Here is a 19,641-nt window from a genome sequence, read left to right as displayed (position 1 = left end):
AGAATGGGCAGGTTGTGAATCACGGAGAGCTGTTTGATGATCTCTGGGAGAGAGAGAATGGGCAGGTTGTGAATCTCGGAGAGCTGTTTGATGATATCTGGGAGAGAGAGAATGGGCAGGTTGTGAATCTCGGAGAGCTGTTTGATGATCTCTGAGAGAGAGAATGGGCAGGTTGTGAATCTCGGAGAGCTGTTTGATGATCTCTGAGAGAGAGAATGGGCAGGTTGTGAATCTCGGAGAGCTGTTTGATGATCTCTGAGAGAGAGAATGGGCAGGTTGTGAATCTCGGAGAGCTGTTTGGTGATCTCTGGGAGAGAGAGAATGGGCAGGTTGTGAATCACGGAGAGCTGTTTGTTGATCTCTGGGAGAGAGAGAATGGGCAGGTTGTGAATCACAGAGAGCTGTTTGATGATCTCTGGGAGAGAGAGAGTGGGCAGGTTGTGAATCACGGAGAGCTGTTTGTTGGTCTCTGAGAGAGAGAGATTGGGCAGGGGAGAGAGGGGGAAGAGTGGGGGAGAAAGGAGGAGAGGGGGGGGGGAGATGATGGTGGAACCCACGACCTCCTGCGTACCAGGCGAGGTAGTTGACATCTCGCAGCCACCGTGATGATGACGATGATGAGAGAGACACGCAAACTCCAAACGTACAGCAGCAGGCGGTAGAGAGAGAGAGAGGAAGAGAGATACAAAGACGGCCGGGGAGGGCTACGGGTGGGTCAGCCGTGCCGTGCCTTCGATGTCTCCGACGGCCTCGGAGAGGATGCGCCGAGCGAGGTCCAGGAAGCCGTTGAGGCCGGGGCGCACGACGTGGCAGCGCCGTGTCCTGGCCGAGAGGAGGTTGCCCTTGCGGAAGGGCAAATCGTCGGTCAGCACCGTGCGCAGCTTGCCCAGGATCGCAGGGAACCTGGCACGGGGACAGCGGGGGAGGAGACGCGGTGGGGGTTGTGGTGTCGCCGCCGCCATCGACGCCGCCACCGTCGCCGACAACAACAACGACGACGGCAACCGCCGTTCACCACTAAGTGGCGGTGACGTCACCACGACGCTTGTGCCAGGCCATGTGCACTTCGAGGCCACGTGAAGTGTTGAACGCACGCTGGCACGAAGGTCACGGGGCAGACCCAGGTGCCAGGGGGGGACTGAGTGAGATGAGTGGCTGATGCACCACCTGTGCCTCCTACTGTGCCAACCTGCTGTGCTTTAGCCACCCGGCGCTCCGCTCGTTGTTGTGAGCATCGCTCCTCCGCCCTCCGTTGTTGTTGGAGGGCGACTGCCTCCAACTGCCCAGTAGCGTCCTTCACGAGCCTCCTCCACAGAGGCCGATCCTGACACCGCTGGTACCAGTCATCGGCAAGTCCACTCAGCTCTACGTACTCCTGTACCACGTCACTCCATCTCTTCTCTAGCCCGTGCCTCCTGTACCACACCACTCCATCTCTTCTCTAGCCCCCTTGATCCGGCTGAACAAAAGCTGTTTCGGCATGTGATCGCTGGGCATGCGGGCTGCATGACCCAGCCAACGCAGTGTTGCCTGCCGGAGGAGCTCACTGATGGGACTTTGTCCAGATCTTTCAAGGATTTGTGAGCTCCTCACACAATCCAGCCTGGTTAAACCCAGGATGGATCGTAGACAGGCCAGCCTAAATGTTTCTAACCAGCAAAGATGTTCCATTAGGGGGGTCCACGTTTCACAAGCATAGAGAAGGGAGGGAATGACTGTGGCCGAGAAGACCTGAAGCTTAGTGCGGAGCGACAGACCAGGTAGCTTCCACACAGCGTTACGCAACCGATGAAAATATAATGCCGCTTGACCGATTCCGAGTGCTGTTAAACCGGAGCCGGTCATGAGCACACTGCCCAGGTATGGGTAACTCTCCACTCTCCCCACAACTATCCCATCACCAATTGGAAGTTGTGGGGGTGGAGTGTCCGATGGCAGAAAATACCCAGGCAAGTGCTTAGTTTCAGTGGGTAAGGCTCCACTTCTTAGTGGCAAGCTCCAGGTTCAGCAGCAGCGCCTCCAACTCCTCCTCTGAGTGAGCAGCAATTCCCAGATCATCGGCATACATTACATGGTTGAACAATCGGGAGGCATCCCTTGACCGCACCCGGGCATCGATCAGCCTCCCATTCTATCTGTACCAGATGGGAATTCCTCCGGTACAGCTACTGAAGGCTTCACGAACTACGTGGTCAAAATAGATGTTTAATAATGTGGGAGCCAGAGGACATCCCTGTCGCACCCCAAGGTGTACAGGGAATGGCTCCGACTCCCGGCCACGTAGTTTTGCCTGGGCCCGCTCACTATCATGAAGGTCCTTAATGATCATGAGCAGAGGGTCAGGGACTTCGAAAGCACGAAGAACAACCCAGAGCCCAGGCCTACTGATGGTGTCATAGGCCTTGACCAGGTCAATAAAGCGGAGATGTAGGTCTTGTTGGAATTCCCTACACCTATACTATACTGTAGACAGAAAATATGACATGTTGCAGGAACGCCTTTTCCTGAAACCGCATTGGGGTTCCGCATGCCTCTCCTAAGCGTGCCTTGAAAGGCGATGTTGAATAATCCTTGCCAGGACCTTTCCCGGCACACTGAGGAGTGAGATACCCCTGTAGTTGTTACAGTCTGTGCGGTCCCCTTACTACAAAGAGGGGGACCACCAGGGCATTCTTCCAATCCTGCGGAACCCATCCAGTGGTCCAGACTGTTGTTATGATGTCATGTAGGGCAGTTTGTGAACAAACGCCACCCTCCCTCAGCATTTTGCTTGGGAGATCGTCTCTGCCCGGTGCCTTTCCTGGTCTCAGACTCTGGATCGCCTTCAGTATTTCCTCAACAGATGGCACCTCAGCCAGCTACTCACAGGGGGTGACTTCTTCCAATATTTGAGGCACCGCAGCCTCAGTAGTGTCATCCCCACTTTGGCCCACGATGTTTTCCAGGTTGAGGGATTTTCCCTCCCCCAGGACCTCACAGAAATGCTCAGCAGATATGCAAACCTGTTCCTCGGGGTCGGAGATTGGATCACTGTTCTTTCCCCTAATGATGGTAATAGGTGTGGCGCTGCTGGTTATATTTTTTATGGAGTTAAAGAGCGATTTGTGATCGCGGGCCATTGAGGCAGACTCCATCTCCTCAGCAACCCGCGACCACCACCCATCCTTGCAGCGCCTCACGGCTCTCCAAACCTCCGAGCGAAGGTTGCGGTAAGCCTCCTCATTCTCCGACGTGGGATGCTGTAGGCTATGAGAGTGGGCCTGTCGCTTTTTCTCAGCCAGCCTGAACACCTCCTCTGTCAGCCAAGGTCTCTGGGGAGGTCTGGACCGTGTACCCAAAGCAGCCATTGCAGCTGCATGAGCCACAGTCCTAAATCTCGCCCATTGTCCCTCGACATCAGGAGGAGTGGAGGACGATGCCAACCCCAGCCGCACTGAGACCAGGCCACTATGAGTTTGAATGGGGTCCTGGGTGTACACCCACTACCGGAGTGGAAGAATGGCAGGCGCATCTTACAGATGACTAGTCAATGGTCAGTGGGCAGATCAGTACCACGGAAGGTCCTGGTGTCAAGGACATGGGCCCGCATCCGCTGTTCCGTCACTATAACATCCAGTAGATGGCCTTGCTTAGACCTGGCATGCATCCATGATGTTGTGTGGATGCGCCGATGCCGGAACAGCGTGTTGGTAATTATAAGCCCATGGGCTGCACAAAAATCTAGCTGCCTCCTGCCGTTGTTATTGAACGGATCTGGCTCATGCCTTCCAATCACTCCAGACCAGGTGCCAGCATCATGACCAACTCGGGCATTGAAGTCACCCAACAAGATGACTCTATCCCGAGGGTCCACTTTAGCTACCACCTGTGACAGGAGGTTATAGGAGGCATCTGACTCATCGGCCTTGCCTACATCCCTCCACGGATGTTCATCTTCGGTGGGGGCATAAGTAACCATGACCACTACTCCTCACCTCCGGTTGATGGGAAGGCGAGCCCAAAGTAGCCTGGGGACTACAGCTTCCCACACCTTACCGCCACGCTCCCACGCCCCCTTCATTCTTTTGTTTAGAAGAAGAGCCACTCCCTGTTGTTTGGCAGTCTCCTCCCCTGAGTAGAAGACTGTCCACCCCTCACGGTGGCAGGAGCCAGAGCCGGTCCACCGGACCTCCTGATTACAACAGAGATCCAGGCGGTACCGGTCCAGCTCCCAACAGAGAAGTGGCAACCTCTCCTCCGCAGTGAGCATTCGAACATTCTACGAGGCCATCCGTAGTGGCTTTTCGTTGTTAAAGGAGGAGCCCCGAGGGGAAGGATTCAGTCTCCTGACTCCGCCAAATAGTGTTTGGCCAGGAGACGTCATAGATGCCTATCCCCCCGGGGCCTCCGGCACAAGCTTATTAATTACATTTTTCATTCATGGTTTGGTGATAATTAATTGAACGTGGATGGGTTACCAGCCCCTCGCACCCATCCAGAGCCCCCAATTGGCCGCTGTGGTGGCTACAAACGTCATGAAGGGAAAAGCCAAAAATCTAAATAGGCACCTCCCCCCATGGCACTGCCCACCACAGCGTTGCCATCCAGCACCAAAGAGGAGGTAGGGGGTTGTTTTTGCCACCGTCACAACCCCCACCATCACCACCATCACCCTCACTACCGTCACCACCACCACCATCACCACCACCCCCACCACCACCCACACCACCACCCCCACTACCACCACCGTCACCACCGTCACCACCGTCACCACCACCCCCACCACCACCCCCACCACCAGCACCACCACTACCACCGTCACCACCATCACCCCCACCACCACCACCACCCCCACCACCACCCACACCACCACCCCCACCTCCACCCCCACCACCACTGTCACCACCCCCACCATCACCACCACCTCCTCCACCACCCCCACCCACACCACCACCACCACCTCTTCCTCCACCACCATCACAAACCACCACCACCCCCACCACCACCCACACCCCCACCACCGTCACCACAGTCACCACCATCACCACCACCACCACCCCCACCACCACCACCAGCCTGGTCTCCTCGTCACCTGCAGTCCAACAGGGAGCTCTGGTAGGCTGTCAGCAGTGGAGTCTTGCAGGGGCTAAGCGCTCGCTGGGAACACAGCAGGGGAGAGATAGGTGAGGGTGACACCTGCACCTGTCACTCACCACTCACCACCTCACCACTCAACTCACCTCACCCTTCACTCAACACTCACCCACCCCTCACCAACCCCTCACCTCACCACTCACCACCTCACCACTCACCACCTCACCACTCACCACCTCACCACTCACCCCACCACCCACCTCACCACGCACCACCTCACCACTCTCCTCACCACTCAACTCACCTCACCCTTCACTCAACACTCACCCACCCCTCACCAACCCCTCACCTCACCACTCACCACCTCACCACTCACCTCACCACCCACCTCACCACTCACCTCACCACGCACCTCACCACTCACCTCACCACTCACCTCACCACTCACCTCACCACCCACCTCACCACTCACCTCACTACTCACCTCACCACTCACCTCACCACCCAACTCACCACGCACCACCTCACCACTCACCTCACCACCCAACTCACCACGCACCACCTCACCACCCAACTCACCACGCACCACCTCACCACTCAACTCACCTCACCCTTCACTCAACACTCACCCACCCCTCACCAACCCCTCACCTCACCACTCACCTCACCTGCCACTCACCCTACCTGTGGGTGTTGTGGAGGCACCCCCAGTGGCAGCTGTCTCTGTGTGTGAGTCTGCTGTTGCCTAGGGGCACCCCCAGTGGCAGCTGTCTCTGTGTGTGTCTGCTGTGGCCTAGGGGCACCCCCAGTGGCAGCTGTCTCTGTGTGTGAGTCTGCTGCTGCCTAGGGGCACCCCCAGTGGCAGCTGTCTCTGTGTGTGAGTCTGCTGTGGCTTAGGGGCACCCCCAGTGGCAGCTGTCTCTGTGTGTGAGTCTGCTGTTGCCAGGGGCACCCCCAGTGGCAGCTTAATGATAATGATAGTGATGATAGTGATGATAGGGATTAACGATAATTAGTGATGACAGTGATTAATAATAATTAGTGATGATAGTGATTAACAATAATTAGTGATGATAGTGATTAACAATAATTAGTGATGATAGTGATTAACAATAATTAGTGATGATAGTGATTAACAATAATTAGTGATGATAGTGATTAACAATAATTTGTGATGACAGTGATTAATAATAATAATTAGTGATGATAGTGATCAACAATAATTAGTGATGATAGTGATCAACAATAATTAGTGATGATAGTGATTAACAATAATTCGTGATGATAGTGATTAACAATAATTAGTGATGACAGTGATCAATAATAATTAGTGATGATAGTGATCAACAATAATTAGTGATGACAGTGATCAACAATAATTAGTGATGATAGTGATTAACAATAATTAGTGATGATAGTGATTAACAATAATTAGTGATGATAGTGATTAATAATAATTAGTGATGATAGTGATTAACAATAATTAGTGATGATAGTGATTAATAATAATTAGTGATGATAGTGATTAATAATAATTAGTGATGATGGTGATCAACAATAATTAGTGATGATAGTGATTAATAATAATTAGTGATGATGGTGATCAACAATAATTAGTGATGACAGTGATCAATAATAATTAGTGATGATAGTGATTAACAATCATTAGTGATGATAGTGATTAATGATAATTAGTGATGATAGTGATTAACGATAATTAGTGATGACAGTGATTAACAATAATTAGTGATGATAGTGATTAACAATTATTAGTGATGACAGTGATTAATAATAATTAGTGATGATAGTGATTAATAATAATTTGTGATGACAGTGATTAACGATTAGTGATGATAGTGATTAATAACAATTAGTGATGATAGTGATTAACAATAATTAGTGATGACAGTGATCAATAATAATTAGGGATGATAGTGATTAATAATAATTAGTGATGATAGTGATGAACAATAATTAGTAATGATAGTGATCAACAATAATTAGTGGTGATAGTGATCAATAATAATTAGTGATGATAGTGATCAACAATAATTAGTAATGATAGTGATTAACAATAATTAGTGATGATAGTGATTAACAATAATTAGTGATGATAGTGATTAATAATAATTGGTGATGATAGTGATTAACAATAATTAGTGATGACAGTGATCAATAATAATTTGTGATGATAGTGATTAACAATAATTAGTGATGATAGTGATTAATAATAATTAGTGATGATAGTGATTAACAATAATTAGTGATGATAGTGATTAACAATAATTAGTGATGATAGTGATTAGCGATAATTAGTGATGATGGGTGATCAACAATAATTAGTGATGACAGTGATCAATAATAATTAGTGATGACAGTGATCAACAATAATTAGCGATGATAGTGATTAACAATAATTAGTGATGATAGTGATTAACAATAATTAGTGATGATAGTGATTAACAATAATTAGTGATGACAGTGATTAATGATAACTAGTGATCATAGCGATGAACAATAATTAGTGATGACAGTGATCTTGGGCAGGCGATGTAACCTGCAGTGGAGACACCAACTCCAGGACATGCTTGAGGTGGATGGCGTAGTTGATCTTAGACTCAGCAGTTCTCAACTGGAACAGGGTAGATGGATAGACAGATACATAGATAGATACATTTTGATTTAAAGCTTTCGTGACTGCAGGGATTAATATTCTTGGTTCTTTCGGTAAAGTCACCACGTAGAAAGGGAAACTATAAAATAATAAAAATATAAAACAATAAAATTATCACGAAGTTTCGACTGCAACACGAGCAATCATCATCAAGGTGTGAAAACCACAGCAAGAAAATGTTATTCTTTTATATTTATATTATTTCCCTTCTACGTGACTTTACCGAATATAGATAGATACATGTAGAGATAAATATAGACAAATAAATAGATCACTAAATAGCCTCTCTCTCTACATCACGGGTGGGGAACCTTTTTTCTACCAAGGGCCATTTGGATATTTACAACATCATTCGCGGGCCATACAAAATTGATCAACTTAAAAATTAGCCCGTTATATCTGGTCAAACGTTTAATTAACTCGCCCCTAATGTGATGGCCTGGAACTGCTTCTCTTTGGCGAGGCGTTTGGTGATGTTAGCCGGTATTGACGATGTTGTTGCTACTCACAACTGCTCTTCCAGGATTGCTCTACCTAGATTTATTGAATTTCGAGTCCCGCCTGCGGTTGCCTTGGCAGGGCCAGAGGCTGGACGTTCCCCACCCCTGTTTAACGTGATGAAGGGGTACTGTGTGGTGCTGAGCGAGGTGATGCTGATGATGATTAAAGTGATCATCTCACCGTCTCTGTCTTAGGGATTTGAATCAGCATTGAGAGCAGGTGGTCTACATCCAGAAACTGACTGATAGCTGCACACACATACACACAGACATCACACATATACACACAGACACACACACACAGACATACACAACAACAACAACCGCCATTCGCCACTAAGTGGCGGTGACGTCACCACGACGCTTGTGCCAGGCCATGTGCACCTTGAGGCCATGTGAAGTGTCGAACGCCCACCGGCAGGAGGTCACGGGGCAGACCCAGGTGCCACGGGTCGACTGACTGAGATGACTGGCTGATGCACCACCTGTGCCCCCTACTGTGCCAACCTGCTGTGCTTTAGCCACCCGGCGCTCCGCTCATTGTTGTGAGCGTCGCTCCTCCGCCCTCCGTTGTTGTTGGAGGGCGACTGCCTCCAACTGCCCAGTAGCGTCCTTCACGAGCCTCCTCCACAGAGGCCGATCTTGACACCGCTGGTACCAGTCATCGGCAAGTCCACTCAGCTCCACGTCCTCCTGTACCACATCACTCCATCTCTTATCTAGCACAAGCAGCATCCGTTTAGCCCCCTCGATCCGGCCGAACAAAATCTGTTTGGGCATGTGGTGATTGGGCATGCGGGCTACATGGCCCAGCCAATGCAGTCTTGCCTGCCGGAGGAGCTCACCGATGGGACTTGTCCAGATTTTTCGAGGATTTGTGAGCTCCTTACACAATCCAGCCTGGTTAAACCCAGGATTGATCGTAGGCAGGCCAGCCTAAATATTTCTAACCGGCGAAGATGTTCCATTTGGGGGGTCCACGTTTCACAAGCGTAGAGAAGGGAGGGAAGACCCAAAGCTTCGTGCGGAGCGACAGACCAGGTAACTTCCACACAGCGTTACGCAACCGATGAAAAGACATTGCCGCTCGACTGATTCGGAGTGCGATCTTTGCTGTTAAACCGGAGCCGGTCATGAGCGCACTGCCCAGGTATGGGAAACTCTCCACTCGCTCCACAACTGCCCCATCACCCACCCACCCACTCACCCACCCACATACCCACTCACCCACCCACGCAACCACTCACTCACCCACTCACCCACCCACCCACTCACTCACCCACTCACGCACTCACTCACCCACTCACGCACCCACTCACCCGCCCACCCACATACCCACCCACCCACTCAGCCACCCACCCACCAACCCACCCACCCACCGGCCTGCACTCTATAGAAGTTGTCTTCCTGCATCAGCTCATCCACACAGTCGAGACGGCCTCTGAGCGTCTCTTCGTCCACCAGCGGCTCGTGGATGTTGGCTCTGAGCCGGCGCGCTCCTCCACGCGTCCTCGTGTAGTTGAGCACCCCGAATAGCGAGTGGGAGCTCCTGGGTGCACGCTCGCACGCACACACACACACACACGCACACACACGGGTGGAGGAGGGTCACACACACACACACACCAACACACACCCACACACACTCATACCACACTCGCACCCACACATACACGCACACACACCAACACACACACACACTACCACACTCGCACCCACACACACCCCCACACACACCAACACACACCAACACACACACTAACACACACACACCAACACAAACCACAAAACAACAACAACAACCGCCATTCGCCACTAAGTGGCGGTGACATCACCACGACGCTTGTGCCAGGCTATGTGCACCCTGAGGCCACGTGAAGTGTCGAACACCCGCTGGCAGGAGGTCACGGGGCAGACCCAGGTGCCACAGGTCGACTGACTGAGATGACTGGCTGATGCACCACCTGTGCCCCCTACTGTGGCAACCTGCTGTGCTTTAGCCACCCGGCGCTCCGCTCGTTGTTGTGAGCGTCGCTCCTCCGCCCTCCGTTGTTGTTGGAGGCCGACTGCCTCCAACTGCCCAGTAGCGTCCTTCACGAGCCTCCTACACAGAGGCCGATCTTGACACCGCTGGTACCAGTCATCGGCAAGCCCACTCAGCTCCACGTCCTCCTGTACCACATCACTCCATCTCTTCTCTAGCCCGTGCCGCACCCGTTTAGCCCCCTCAATCCGGCCGAACAAAAGCTGTTTCGGCATGCGGTGGCTGGGCATGCGGGTTGCATGACCTATCCGAGGGGCCACTCTATCCCGAGGGGCCACTTTAGCCAGCACCTGTGACAGGAGGTCATAGAAGGCATCTGACTCATCGGCTTTGCCTGCATCCCTCCACGGATGTTCATCGTCGGTGGGGGCATAAGTAACCACGACCACCATTCCTCGCCTCGAGTTGATGGGAAGGCGAGCCCAAAGTAGCCTGGGGCTTACAGCTTCCCACACCTCACCGTCACGCTCCCACGCCCCCTTCATTCTTTTGTTCAAAAGAAGAACCACTCCCTGTTGTTTGGCAGTTTGCTGCCCCGAGTAGAGGACTGTCCACCCCTCATGGTGGCAGGAGCCAGAGCCGGTCCACCGGACCTCCTGAATGCCACATAGATCCAGGCGGTACCGGTCCAGCTCCCGACAGAGGAGTGGCAGGCTCTCCTCCGCAGTGAGCGTTCGAACATTCCACGTGGCCACCCGTAGTGGTTTTTCGTTGTTTCTGGAGAAGCCCCGAGGGTAGATATTCAATCTCCTGGCTCCACACACAACCACACACACCACACACACCCACACACCCACACACCCACACCACACCAACACCCACACACCACACACACCAACACACACACCAACACACACACACCAACACACAGAAGGGGGAGTGGCTATCCCCGCTAGCGAGGGAGGAGGAGGAGGAGGCATCGTCTACCGAGGGTCGTGGGAGTTGCGCAGCAGCTCCAGGTTGGCGGCCGTGGTGCCGTCGATCATGGCGGTGCGCTCACTGCCGCAGAAGGAGACGCGCACGGAGGCCGGGGCGAGCACCACGCCCTGGATGAACTCCACATACTGCAGCAGCGCCGCCAGCGAAGCCAGGCAGTAGTATCTGGGGGTGGTGGGCAGGGGCGAGGGTGAGTGGGAGGGTGAGAGGGGGGTGGGTGAGTGGATGGGTGAGTGGGTGGATGAGTGGATGGGTGAGTGGATGGGTGGGTGGGTGAGTGAGTGGGTAACCCTAACCCTAACCACTCCATCTCTTCTCTAGCCCATACCGTGCCCGTTTAGCCCCCTCGATGCGGCCGAACAAAAGCTGTTTGGGCATGCGGTGGCTGGGCATGCGGGCTACATGGCCCAGCCAACGCAGCCTTACCTGCCGGAGGAGCTCACCGGTGAGCTCCTCACCCACTCACCCACACACTCACCCATAGACCCACACACTCACCCACACACTCACCCACACACTCACCCACACACTCACCCACACAATCACCCACAAACTCACCCACTCACCCACATACCCACACACTCACCCACACACTCACTCACCCACTCACCCACCCACTCACCCACCCACACACACACCCATAGACCCACACACTCACTCACCCACCCACTCACCCACACACACCCACACACTCACCCACACACACCCACTCACTTCCCCTGCACGTCCATGAGCACGGTGGCCATGTGGGGCACGCAGAGCCTTCGCACGGCGTCCATGCCCCGCTCCTCGTTGAAGTATTTCCTCAGCACCGTGGTCACGTGGGCCTCCTGCACACGCATTCACCACGAGGTGGCAGCACCCACTGTGGTGCGTCTGTGGGTCTCTGTGTGATGAGTCTATCGGTCTCTGTGTGGTGAGTCTATGGGTCTCTGTGTGGTGAGTCTGTGGGTCTCTGTGTGATGAGTCTATGGGTCTCTATGTGATGAGTCTATGGGTCTCTGTGTGATGAGTCTGTGGGTCTCTGTGTGATGAGTCTATGGGTCTCTGTGTGATGAGTCTATGGGTCTCTGCGTGATGAGTCTATGGGTCTCTGCGTGATGAGTCTATAGGTCTCTGTGTGGTCTGTGGGTCTCTGTGTGGTGAGTCTATAGGTCTGTATGTGATGAGTCTATGGGTCTCTGCGTGGTGAGTCTATGGGTCTCTGTGTGATGCGTCTGTGGGTCTCTGTGTGGTGAGTCTATGGGTCTGTATGTGATGAGTCTATGGGTCTCTGCGTGGTGAGTCTATGGGACTCTATGTGGTGAGTCTATGGGTCTCTGTGTGGTGAGTCTATGGGTCTCTGTGTGGTGAGTCTAGGAGTCTCTGTGTGATGAGTTTATGGCTCTCTGTGTGATGAGTCTATGGGTCTCTGTGTGATGAGTCTATAGGTCTCTTTGTGATGAGTCTATGGGTCTCTGCGTGATGAGTCTATGGGTCTCTGTGTGGTGAGTCTATGGGTCTCTGTGTGGTGAGTCTATGGCTCTCTGTGTGATGAGTCTATGGGTCTCTGCGTGATGAGTCTATGGGTCTCTGTGTGGTGAGTCTATGGGTCTCTGTGTGGTGAGTCTATGGCTCTCTGTGTGATGAGTCTATGGGTCTCTGTGTGCTGAGTCTATAGGTCTCTGTGTGATGAGTCTATGGGTCTCTGTGTGATGAGTCTATGGGTCTCTGTGTGATGAGTCTATGGCTCTCTGTGTGATGAGTCTATGGCTCTCTGTGTGATGAGTCTATGGGTCTCTGTGTGATGAGTCTATGGCTCTCTGTCTGATGAGTCTAGGAGTCTCTGTGTGATGAGTCTAGGAGTCTCCGCGTGGTGAGTAGTGGCGATGCCGTCCGTGCGTGCTCACAGGGAAGTAGTCCCTCAGCAGGGTGAACATTTTGCTGGCGTTTGGGTTGCAGGCCGTGTGGGGCATCACCACCTCCAGTGGGCGTAGCACCTGCAGCTTGGTGATCGCCTGAACAAGCAGCAGCAGCAGCGCCAGCAACGAGAACAACAGGCTGAGGTGCAGCAGGAGGAAGTCACGGGACAGACCCAGGTGCAGTGGGTTGACTGCTGTGCCAGGCTAGGTGCACCAGGAGGAGGTCACGGGACAGACCCAGGTGCAGTGGGTTGACTGCTGTGCCAGGCTAGGTGCACCAGGAGGAGGTCACGGGACAGGCCCAGGTGCAGTGGGTTGACTGCTGTGCCAGGCTAGGTGCACCAGGAGGAGGTCACGGGACAGGCCCAGGTGCAGTGGGTTGACTGCTGTGCCAGGCTAGGTGCACCAGGAGGAGGTCACGGGACAGACCCAGGTGCAGTGGGTTGACTGCTGTGCCAGGCTAGGTGCACCAGGAGGAGGTCACGGGACAGATCCAGGTGCAGTGCGTTGACTCCTGTGCCAGGCTAGGTGCACCAGCAGGAGGTCACGGGACAGACCCAGGTGCAGTGGATTGACTGCTGTGCCAGGCTAGGTGCACCAGGAGGAGGTCACGGGACAGACCCAGGTGCAGTGGGTTGACTGCTGTGCCAGGCTAGGTGCACCAGGAGGAGCTCACGGGACAGACCCAGGTGCAGTGCGTTGACTCCTGTGCCAGGCTAGGTGCACCAGGAGGAGGTCACGGGACAGACCCAGGTGCAGTGGGTTGACTGCTGTGCCAGGCTAGGTGCACCAGGAGGAGGTCACGGGACAGACCCAGGTGCAGTGGGTTGACTGCTGTGCCAGGCTAGGTGCACCAGGAGGAGGTCACGGGACAGACCCAGGTGCAGTGCGTTGACTCCTGTGCCAGGCTAGGTGCACCAGGAGGAGGTCACGGGACAGACCCAGGTGCAGTGCGTTGACTCCTGTGCCAGGCTAGGTGCACCAGGAGGAGGTCACGGGACAGACCCAGGTGCAGTGGGTTGACTGCTGTGCCAGGCTAGGTGCACCAGGAGGAGGTAACGGGACAGACCCAGGTGCAGTGGGTTGACTGCTGTGCCAGGCTAGGTGCACCAGGAGGAGGTCACGGGACAGACACAGGTGCAGTGGGTTGACTGCTGTGCCAAGCTAGGTGCATGAGGTAAGGTAAAATAAAAAAAACTAGTGTTTAATAGTTTAAGACTAACCTAACCTGTCAATGTATATATACTGCATACCGTCAGAATAACGACACGCACACATTGGCACGTAGCTACTTACGTGGCTACGGGGCCCCGCACTTTCAAGGGCCCCGCGCTAAACGCTTTCAAGCGATCAATTCCGGTTCGGTGATTCCGCTCTCTTACCAGAGTACGAAACCGCCCTTCAGCTTTTACGAACGGCCGAGTGTGTTGAAGGTTCAGTTTCAGTTTTCAGTTTATTTTGGGTATAGTCCTGTGAGCCATCCGGCTCTTGAATCGGAGTGCAACCGCAACAAACCAACAAAAACACGAGCAAGAAAAGCATCAAATTTTGACTTAAAGCTTCCGTGACTGCAGTGGTTCATATTCTTAGCTCTTTCGGTAAAGTCACGTTAAAGGGAAATAATAAAATAATAAGCACAGAGACAATTTAAACCGAGAAGATGGATTCTGGCTTAGCAATCATTGGAAGGATTTGATAAACCATTTCAGGTCTTAATTGATTGTTCACGCTTACGGTGGCATTTAGACAGCATACATTAATTTTTCGTCTCCCCCCTCCTCTTTTCAGAACATAGATGGACTCGTCCTTCTAAATAAACTGTCAAATCTCTGCCCGTGGTGCTAACGTTTTATAAATAAATAAATGCACCCTTTAAAAATAAATACATAAATGCAAACCGACACACCTGATGACGACTGTTTGTGTTATGGTCGAAACGTCGTGAGAATTTTTATTGTTTTATATATATTTTATTATTTTATTGTTTCCCTTCAACGCGACTTTACCGAAAGAGCTAGGAATATTAATTACTGCAGTCACGAAATCTTTAAATCAAAACAACCACAGCCACAAGCAAACTTAGGTTAGAGATGCGTCGCATTATCCGGCCGTACGGCAAGTGACAAAAATGACAATCGCTATACCGCACAGGTGAAGAATGTGCGTGTTTTAGTTTTTAATTCAGGGCCCGCTTCATAACACGCACTGCACGGGGGGGGGGCCCTTTATGTTCATGCACGGAGAGAGAAGGAGGCTGACCTTGACGTAGGGCTGGCTGTCGGGGAACTGACACAGGACCAGCTCGGGGCAGCGCAGGTCGATGCTGGCCAGGCCGACCTCGCCCCGAGCGATACCTCGGCCCTCTGCCAACGCCACCACCACCGACCTCGCCTCCACCTCCTCGTCGTCGTCGCCGGCGTCGGCGTCGTCAGTCGTGGAGAACAAGGTCGCTGCGGGGCCACAAGAGAGACGGGGTGCTGCCTCCTGTCGTGAGTCGATGAACGGTGGTGAGTCTACGGGTCTCTGTGTGAGTCTACGGGTCTCTGTGTGAGTCTACGGGGCTCTGTGTGTGAGTCTACGGGTCTCTGTGTGAGTCTATGGGTCTCTGTGTGAGTCTACGGGTCTCTGTGTGAGTCTACGGGGCTCTGTGTGTGAGTCTACGGGTCTCTGTGTGAGTCTATGGGTCTCTGTGTGTGAGTCTACGGGTCTCTGTGTGAGTCTATGGGTCTCTGTGTGTGAGTCTACGGGTCTCTGTCTGAGTCTATGGGTTTTTGTGTCAGTCTATGGGTCTCTGTGTGAGTCTATGGGTCTCTGTGTGATTCTACGGGTCTCTGTGTGAGTCTATGGGTCTCTGTGTGAGTCTACGGGTCTCTGTGTGAGTCTATGGGTCTCTGTGTGAGTCTACGGGTCTCTGTGTGAGTCTATGAAGGGTGGTGAGTCTATGGGTCTCTGTGTGAGTCTATGGGTCTCTGTGTGAGTTTACGGGTCTCTGTGTGAGTCTATGTGTCTCTGTGTGAGTCTATGGGTCTCTGTGCGAGTCTACGGGTCTCTGTGTGAGTCTATGAAGGGTGGTGAGTCTATGGGTCTCTGTGTGAGTATATGGGTCTCTGTGTGAGTTTACGGGTCTCTGTGTGAGTCTATGTGTCTCTGTGTGAGTCTATGGGTCTCTGTGCGAGTCTACGGGTCTCTGTGTGAGTCTATGAAGGGTGGTGAGTCTATGGGTTTCTGTGTGAGTCTGTGGGTCTCTGTGTGAGTCTATGGGTTTCTGTGTGAGTCTATGGGTCTCTGTGTGAGTCTACAGGTATCTGTGTGAGTCTATGGGTTTCTGTGTGAGTCTATGGGTCTCTGTGTGAGTCTATGGGTCTCTGTGCGAGTCTACGGGTCTCTGTGTGAGTCTATGAAGGGTGGTGGGTCTATGGGTCTCTGTGTGAGTCTATGGGTCTCTGTGTGAGTTTACGGGTCTCTGTGTGAGTCTATGTGTCTCTGCGTGAGTCTATGGGTCTCTGTGCGAGTCTACGGGTCTCTGTGTGAGTCTATGAAGGGTGGTGAGTCTATGGGTTTCTGTGTGAGTCTGTGGGTCTCTGTGTGAGTCTATGGGTTTCTGTGTGAGTCTGCCCGGCGCTGCACGGAACCGGGAAGCGGGGAGGGGCACCAGCGGGGCCCAGGAGGAGAAGCCTGGCATCACCACGGTGGGAGCATCACCGCAGCCGCCACCGCCACCACCGCCGCCGCGGGCCCTGCCGCCGCCGCTGGTGGTTGTGGCGGTGTCGGCGTTGCCGCTCCGGTCGGCCCAACCCGACTCTGGGAACAAGAGAAACGGGGGGGCGGCGGACGGAGACTTAATTAAAGCGATCCGTTTTCTTTGAGGCTTCTCACGCTCTCGGCCCTGTTCTAACGTGGCACGTGGGGAGTGCGATGGCGTCCCCAGTGGACGCGGGCACCAGAAGACCGACATCGTTCAAGAGAGAGGCTTCACCAAAAACAGAAGCGAGAGAGCTTGCATACTTCGACAGCTGGCGAGGAACGACGCCTCCCTCTCGTCTCCCACCCACCAACCCCAGCGAGGTCTTCTGCAAAAATCCTGTTCGGCAGGATTAACGGTGCTCCCCTTTGACAAGACCCTAGCGGAGGGTGCGAGCTGATTTTTGAAAGGGGGGGGGGGGGGGTGGAGAGGCTGCGTAGGGCCACACATTCGCTCGACGCAATATCACAGAACGGTGCCCGGAATGGAAAGCCGTGGGCTTGTTGGGGCCTTAACGCTCCGCAGGGAGCGGAGAGCAGCGAGATGCAATCTGTTCCTTAAAACTGCCGTGACCGCAGGAATTCGTGTTGTTGAGTTATTTCGGCAAAAACTCACGTAGGTACGAAAACATTTTAATGGATCACGACGTTTGGATCGCGACACAAGCAACCGTCACCAGGTGTGAAACGAACACAGAAGGTGGACCGCCGACGTAGGAGCTGACGTAGGAGCAGTCCACGTGACCTCACCGAAAGAACCAAAGGATAAGGAGCAAGAGGATCCAAAGTACGGTAATCCGTCAACATCAAAATAATCCGCGGAGAGGCGTCATCCCCCTCAGGGGCGGAGCCAGGATTTTCAGCCCGGGGTGACATTCAACAAATGTTAACTTCAAAAATGATTAGAGATTTCGATTTAAAGCTTTCGTGACTGCAAGGATTCATCTTCTTTGGTTCTTGCGGTAAAGTCACCACGTAGAATGAGAATAAAATAATAAAACAATAAAATTCTCACGACGTTTCGGCCACAACACAAGTGGCTTTCTTCAGGTTTAAAGGGACAGACCTGTTTGGACGACAGGTGGCCTGAAGAAGGCCACCTGCGTTGCGGCCGAAATGTCGTGAGAATTTTATTGTTTTATTTTATTATTTTATTCTCATTCTACGTGGTGGTGACTTTACCGAAAGAACCAAAGAAGATGATTAGAGAGTCAGGCTTGTTGAACCAGACGCCATCGGTTTGGCGACACGCTCTGACGGTGCAGTTACACGAAGTCCGCCAGACCAAGTGTCGTGCACTTACACGCACAATGTTTCAGATTTTTCGATTTTTTATTTTTTTTCAGGGGTGACAATTGTCTAACCCTGTCACCCCCCCCGCCCCCTGGCTCCGCCGCTGATTGCCCTCCTGCACTCTCTCCGACCTTGCATCCTGGAGTGGCGTGCCGCGGGCGTGGAGCTGAGCAAAGACGAGGAGGCGGAGGAGGTGGTGGTGCTGTGTAGCTTGGCTCTGGTCTTTGTGCGCCGGGGAGGAGAATCCAGCAGTAGGCCAAACGAGTACTTGGGACCCTTCGTGGACATCCTGCAAGCAAGCCTGGGGGTGAGCGAGATGTTGACTACCTCACCTGGTATACAGCAAGACGTCGTGTGTTCCACCACCATCATCATCATCACGGTGGCTAGGAGATGTTGACTACCTCGCCTGGTATACAGCAGGAGGTCGTGGGTTCCACCACCAACATCGTCATCACGGTGGCTAGGAGATGTTGACTACCTCACCTGGTATACAGCAGGTCGTGGGTTCCACCACCACCATCATCATCATCACGGTGGCTAGGTGATGTTAACTACCTCGCCTGGTATACAGCAGGAGGTCGTGGGTTCCACCACCACCATCATCATCATCATCACGGTGGCTAGGAGATGTTAACGTCTGAGCCTGGCAGTGATTAGGAAGCTTGGGGAATATTCAAATCTGTGCGAGGGGCTTAACGCTGCTCAAACGATGAGGATCTGCGAGATTACCTCATCCGATTTCAAAAGAGCGGATCACCTGTCAGACACACACACAGACATCACACACACACACAAGACACACACAGACATCACACACACAAGACACACACACAGACATCACACACACACATCACACAAGACACACACAGACATCACACACACACAGACACACACAAGACACACACAGACATCACACACACAGCCATCACACACACACAATACACACACAGACATCACACACACACACAAAAGACTCACACAGACATCACACACACATCACACACACAAGACACACACAGACATCACACGCACACAGCCATCACACACACACACAAGACACACACAGACATCACAAACACACAAGACACACACACACAAGACACACACACAGACATCACACACACAGACATCACACACACAAGACACACACACACACAGACATCACACAAGACACACACATCACACACACATCATACACACAGACATCACACACACACAGACACACACAAGACACACACAGACATCACATACACACAGCCATCACACACACACACAAGACACACACAGACATCACACACACATCACACACACACAAGACACACACACAGACATCACACACACACAGCCATCACACACACACAAGACACACACAGACATCACACACACATCACAAAAGACTCACACAGACATCACACACACATCACACACACAAGACACACACAGACATCACACGCACACAGCCATCACACACACACA

General features: G+C 52.6%; 1 protein-coding gene across 1 annotated transcript in view; it reads right to left on the bottom strand.

The window, feature by feature from the left end:
* The window catches only part of LOC142912426 (mutS protein homolog 4-like), a 31,480-nt gene extending 12,505 nt beyond the window's left edge, over positions 1-18,975 (bottom strand). Inside the window, exons 1-12 of the mRNA XM_076060623.1 lie at positions 18,895-18,975; positions 18,294-18,451; positions 16,756-16,929; positions 15,388-15,578; positions 13,117-13,224; positions 11,942-12,057; positions 11,219-11,392; positions 9,627-9,796; positions 8,429-8,496; positions 7,631-7,705; positions 5,072-5,136; positions 726-903 (exon numbers count right to left, since the gene is read on the bottom strand). Of these exons, the coding sequence (XP_075916738.1) occupies positions 726-903; positions 5,072-5,136; positions 7,631-7,705; positions 8,429-8,496; positions 9,627-9,796; positions 11,219-11,392; positions 11,942-12,057; positions 13,117-13,224; positions 15,388-15,578; positions 16,756-16,929; positions 18,294-18,451; positions 18,895-18,899 (1,482 nt within the window). The 5' untranslated portion in view covers positions 18,900-18,975. The remainder of the gene's footprint in view (positions 1-725; positions 904-5,071; positions 5,137-7,630; positions 7,706-8,428; positions 8,497-9,626; positions 9,797-11,218; positions 11,393-11,941; positions 12,058-13,116; positions 13,225-15,387; positions 15,579-16,755; positions 16,930-18,293; positions 18,452-18,894) is intronic.
* Positions 18,976-19,641: the final 666 nt, after the last annotated feature.

Source organism: Petromyzon marinus, unplaced genomic scaffold (genome assembly GCF_048934315.1).
Source record: "Petromyzon marinus isolate PM22_M1 ecotype Great Lakes invasive population unplaced genomic scaffold, UKy_Petmar_22M1.pri1.0 PM_G_Scaffold_20, whole genome shotgun sequence".
NCBI lineage: Eukaryota > Metazoa > Chordata > Hyperoartia > Petromyzontiformes > Petromyzontidae > Petromyzon > Petromyzon marinus.
Note: the sequence above shows the minus strand (reverse complement) of the source record. Positions and strands in the feature narration are given on the sequence as shown.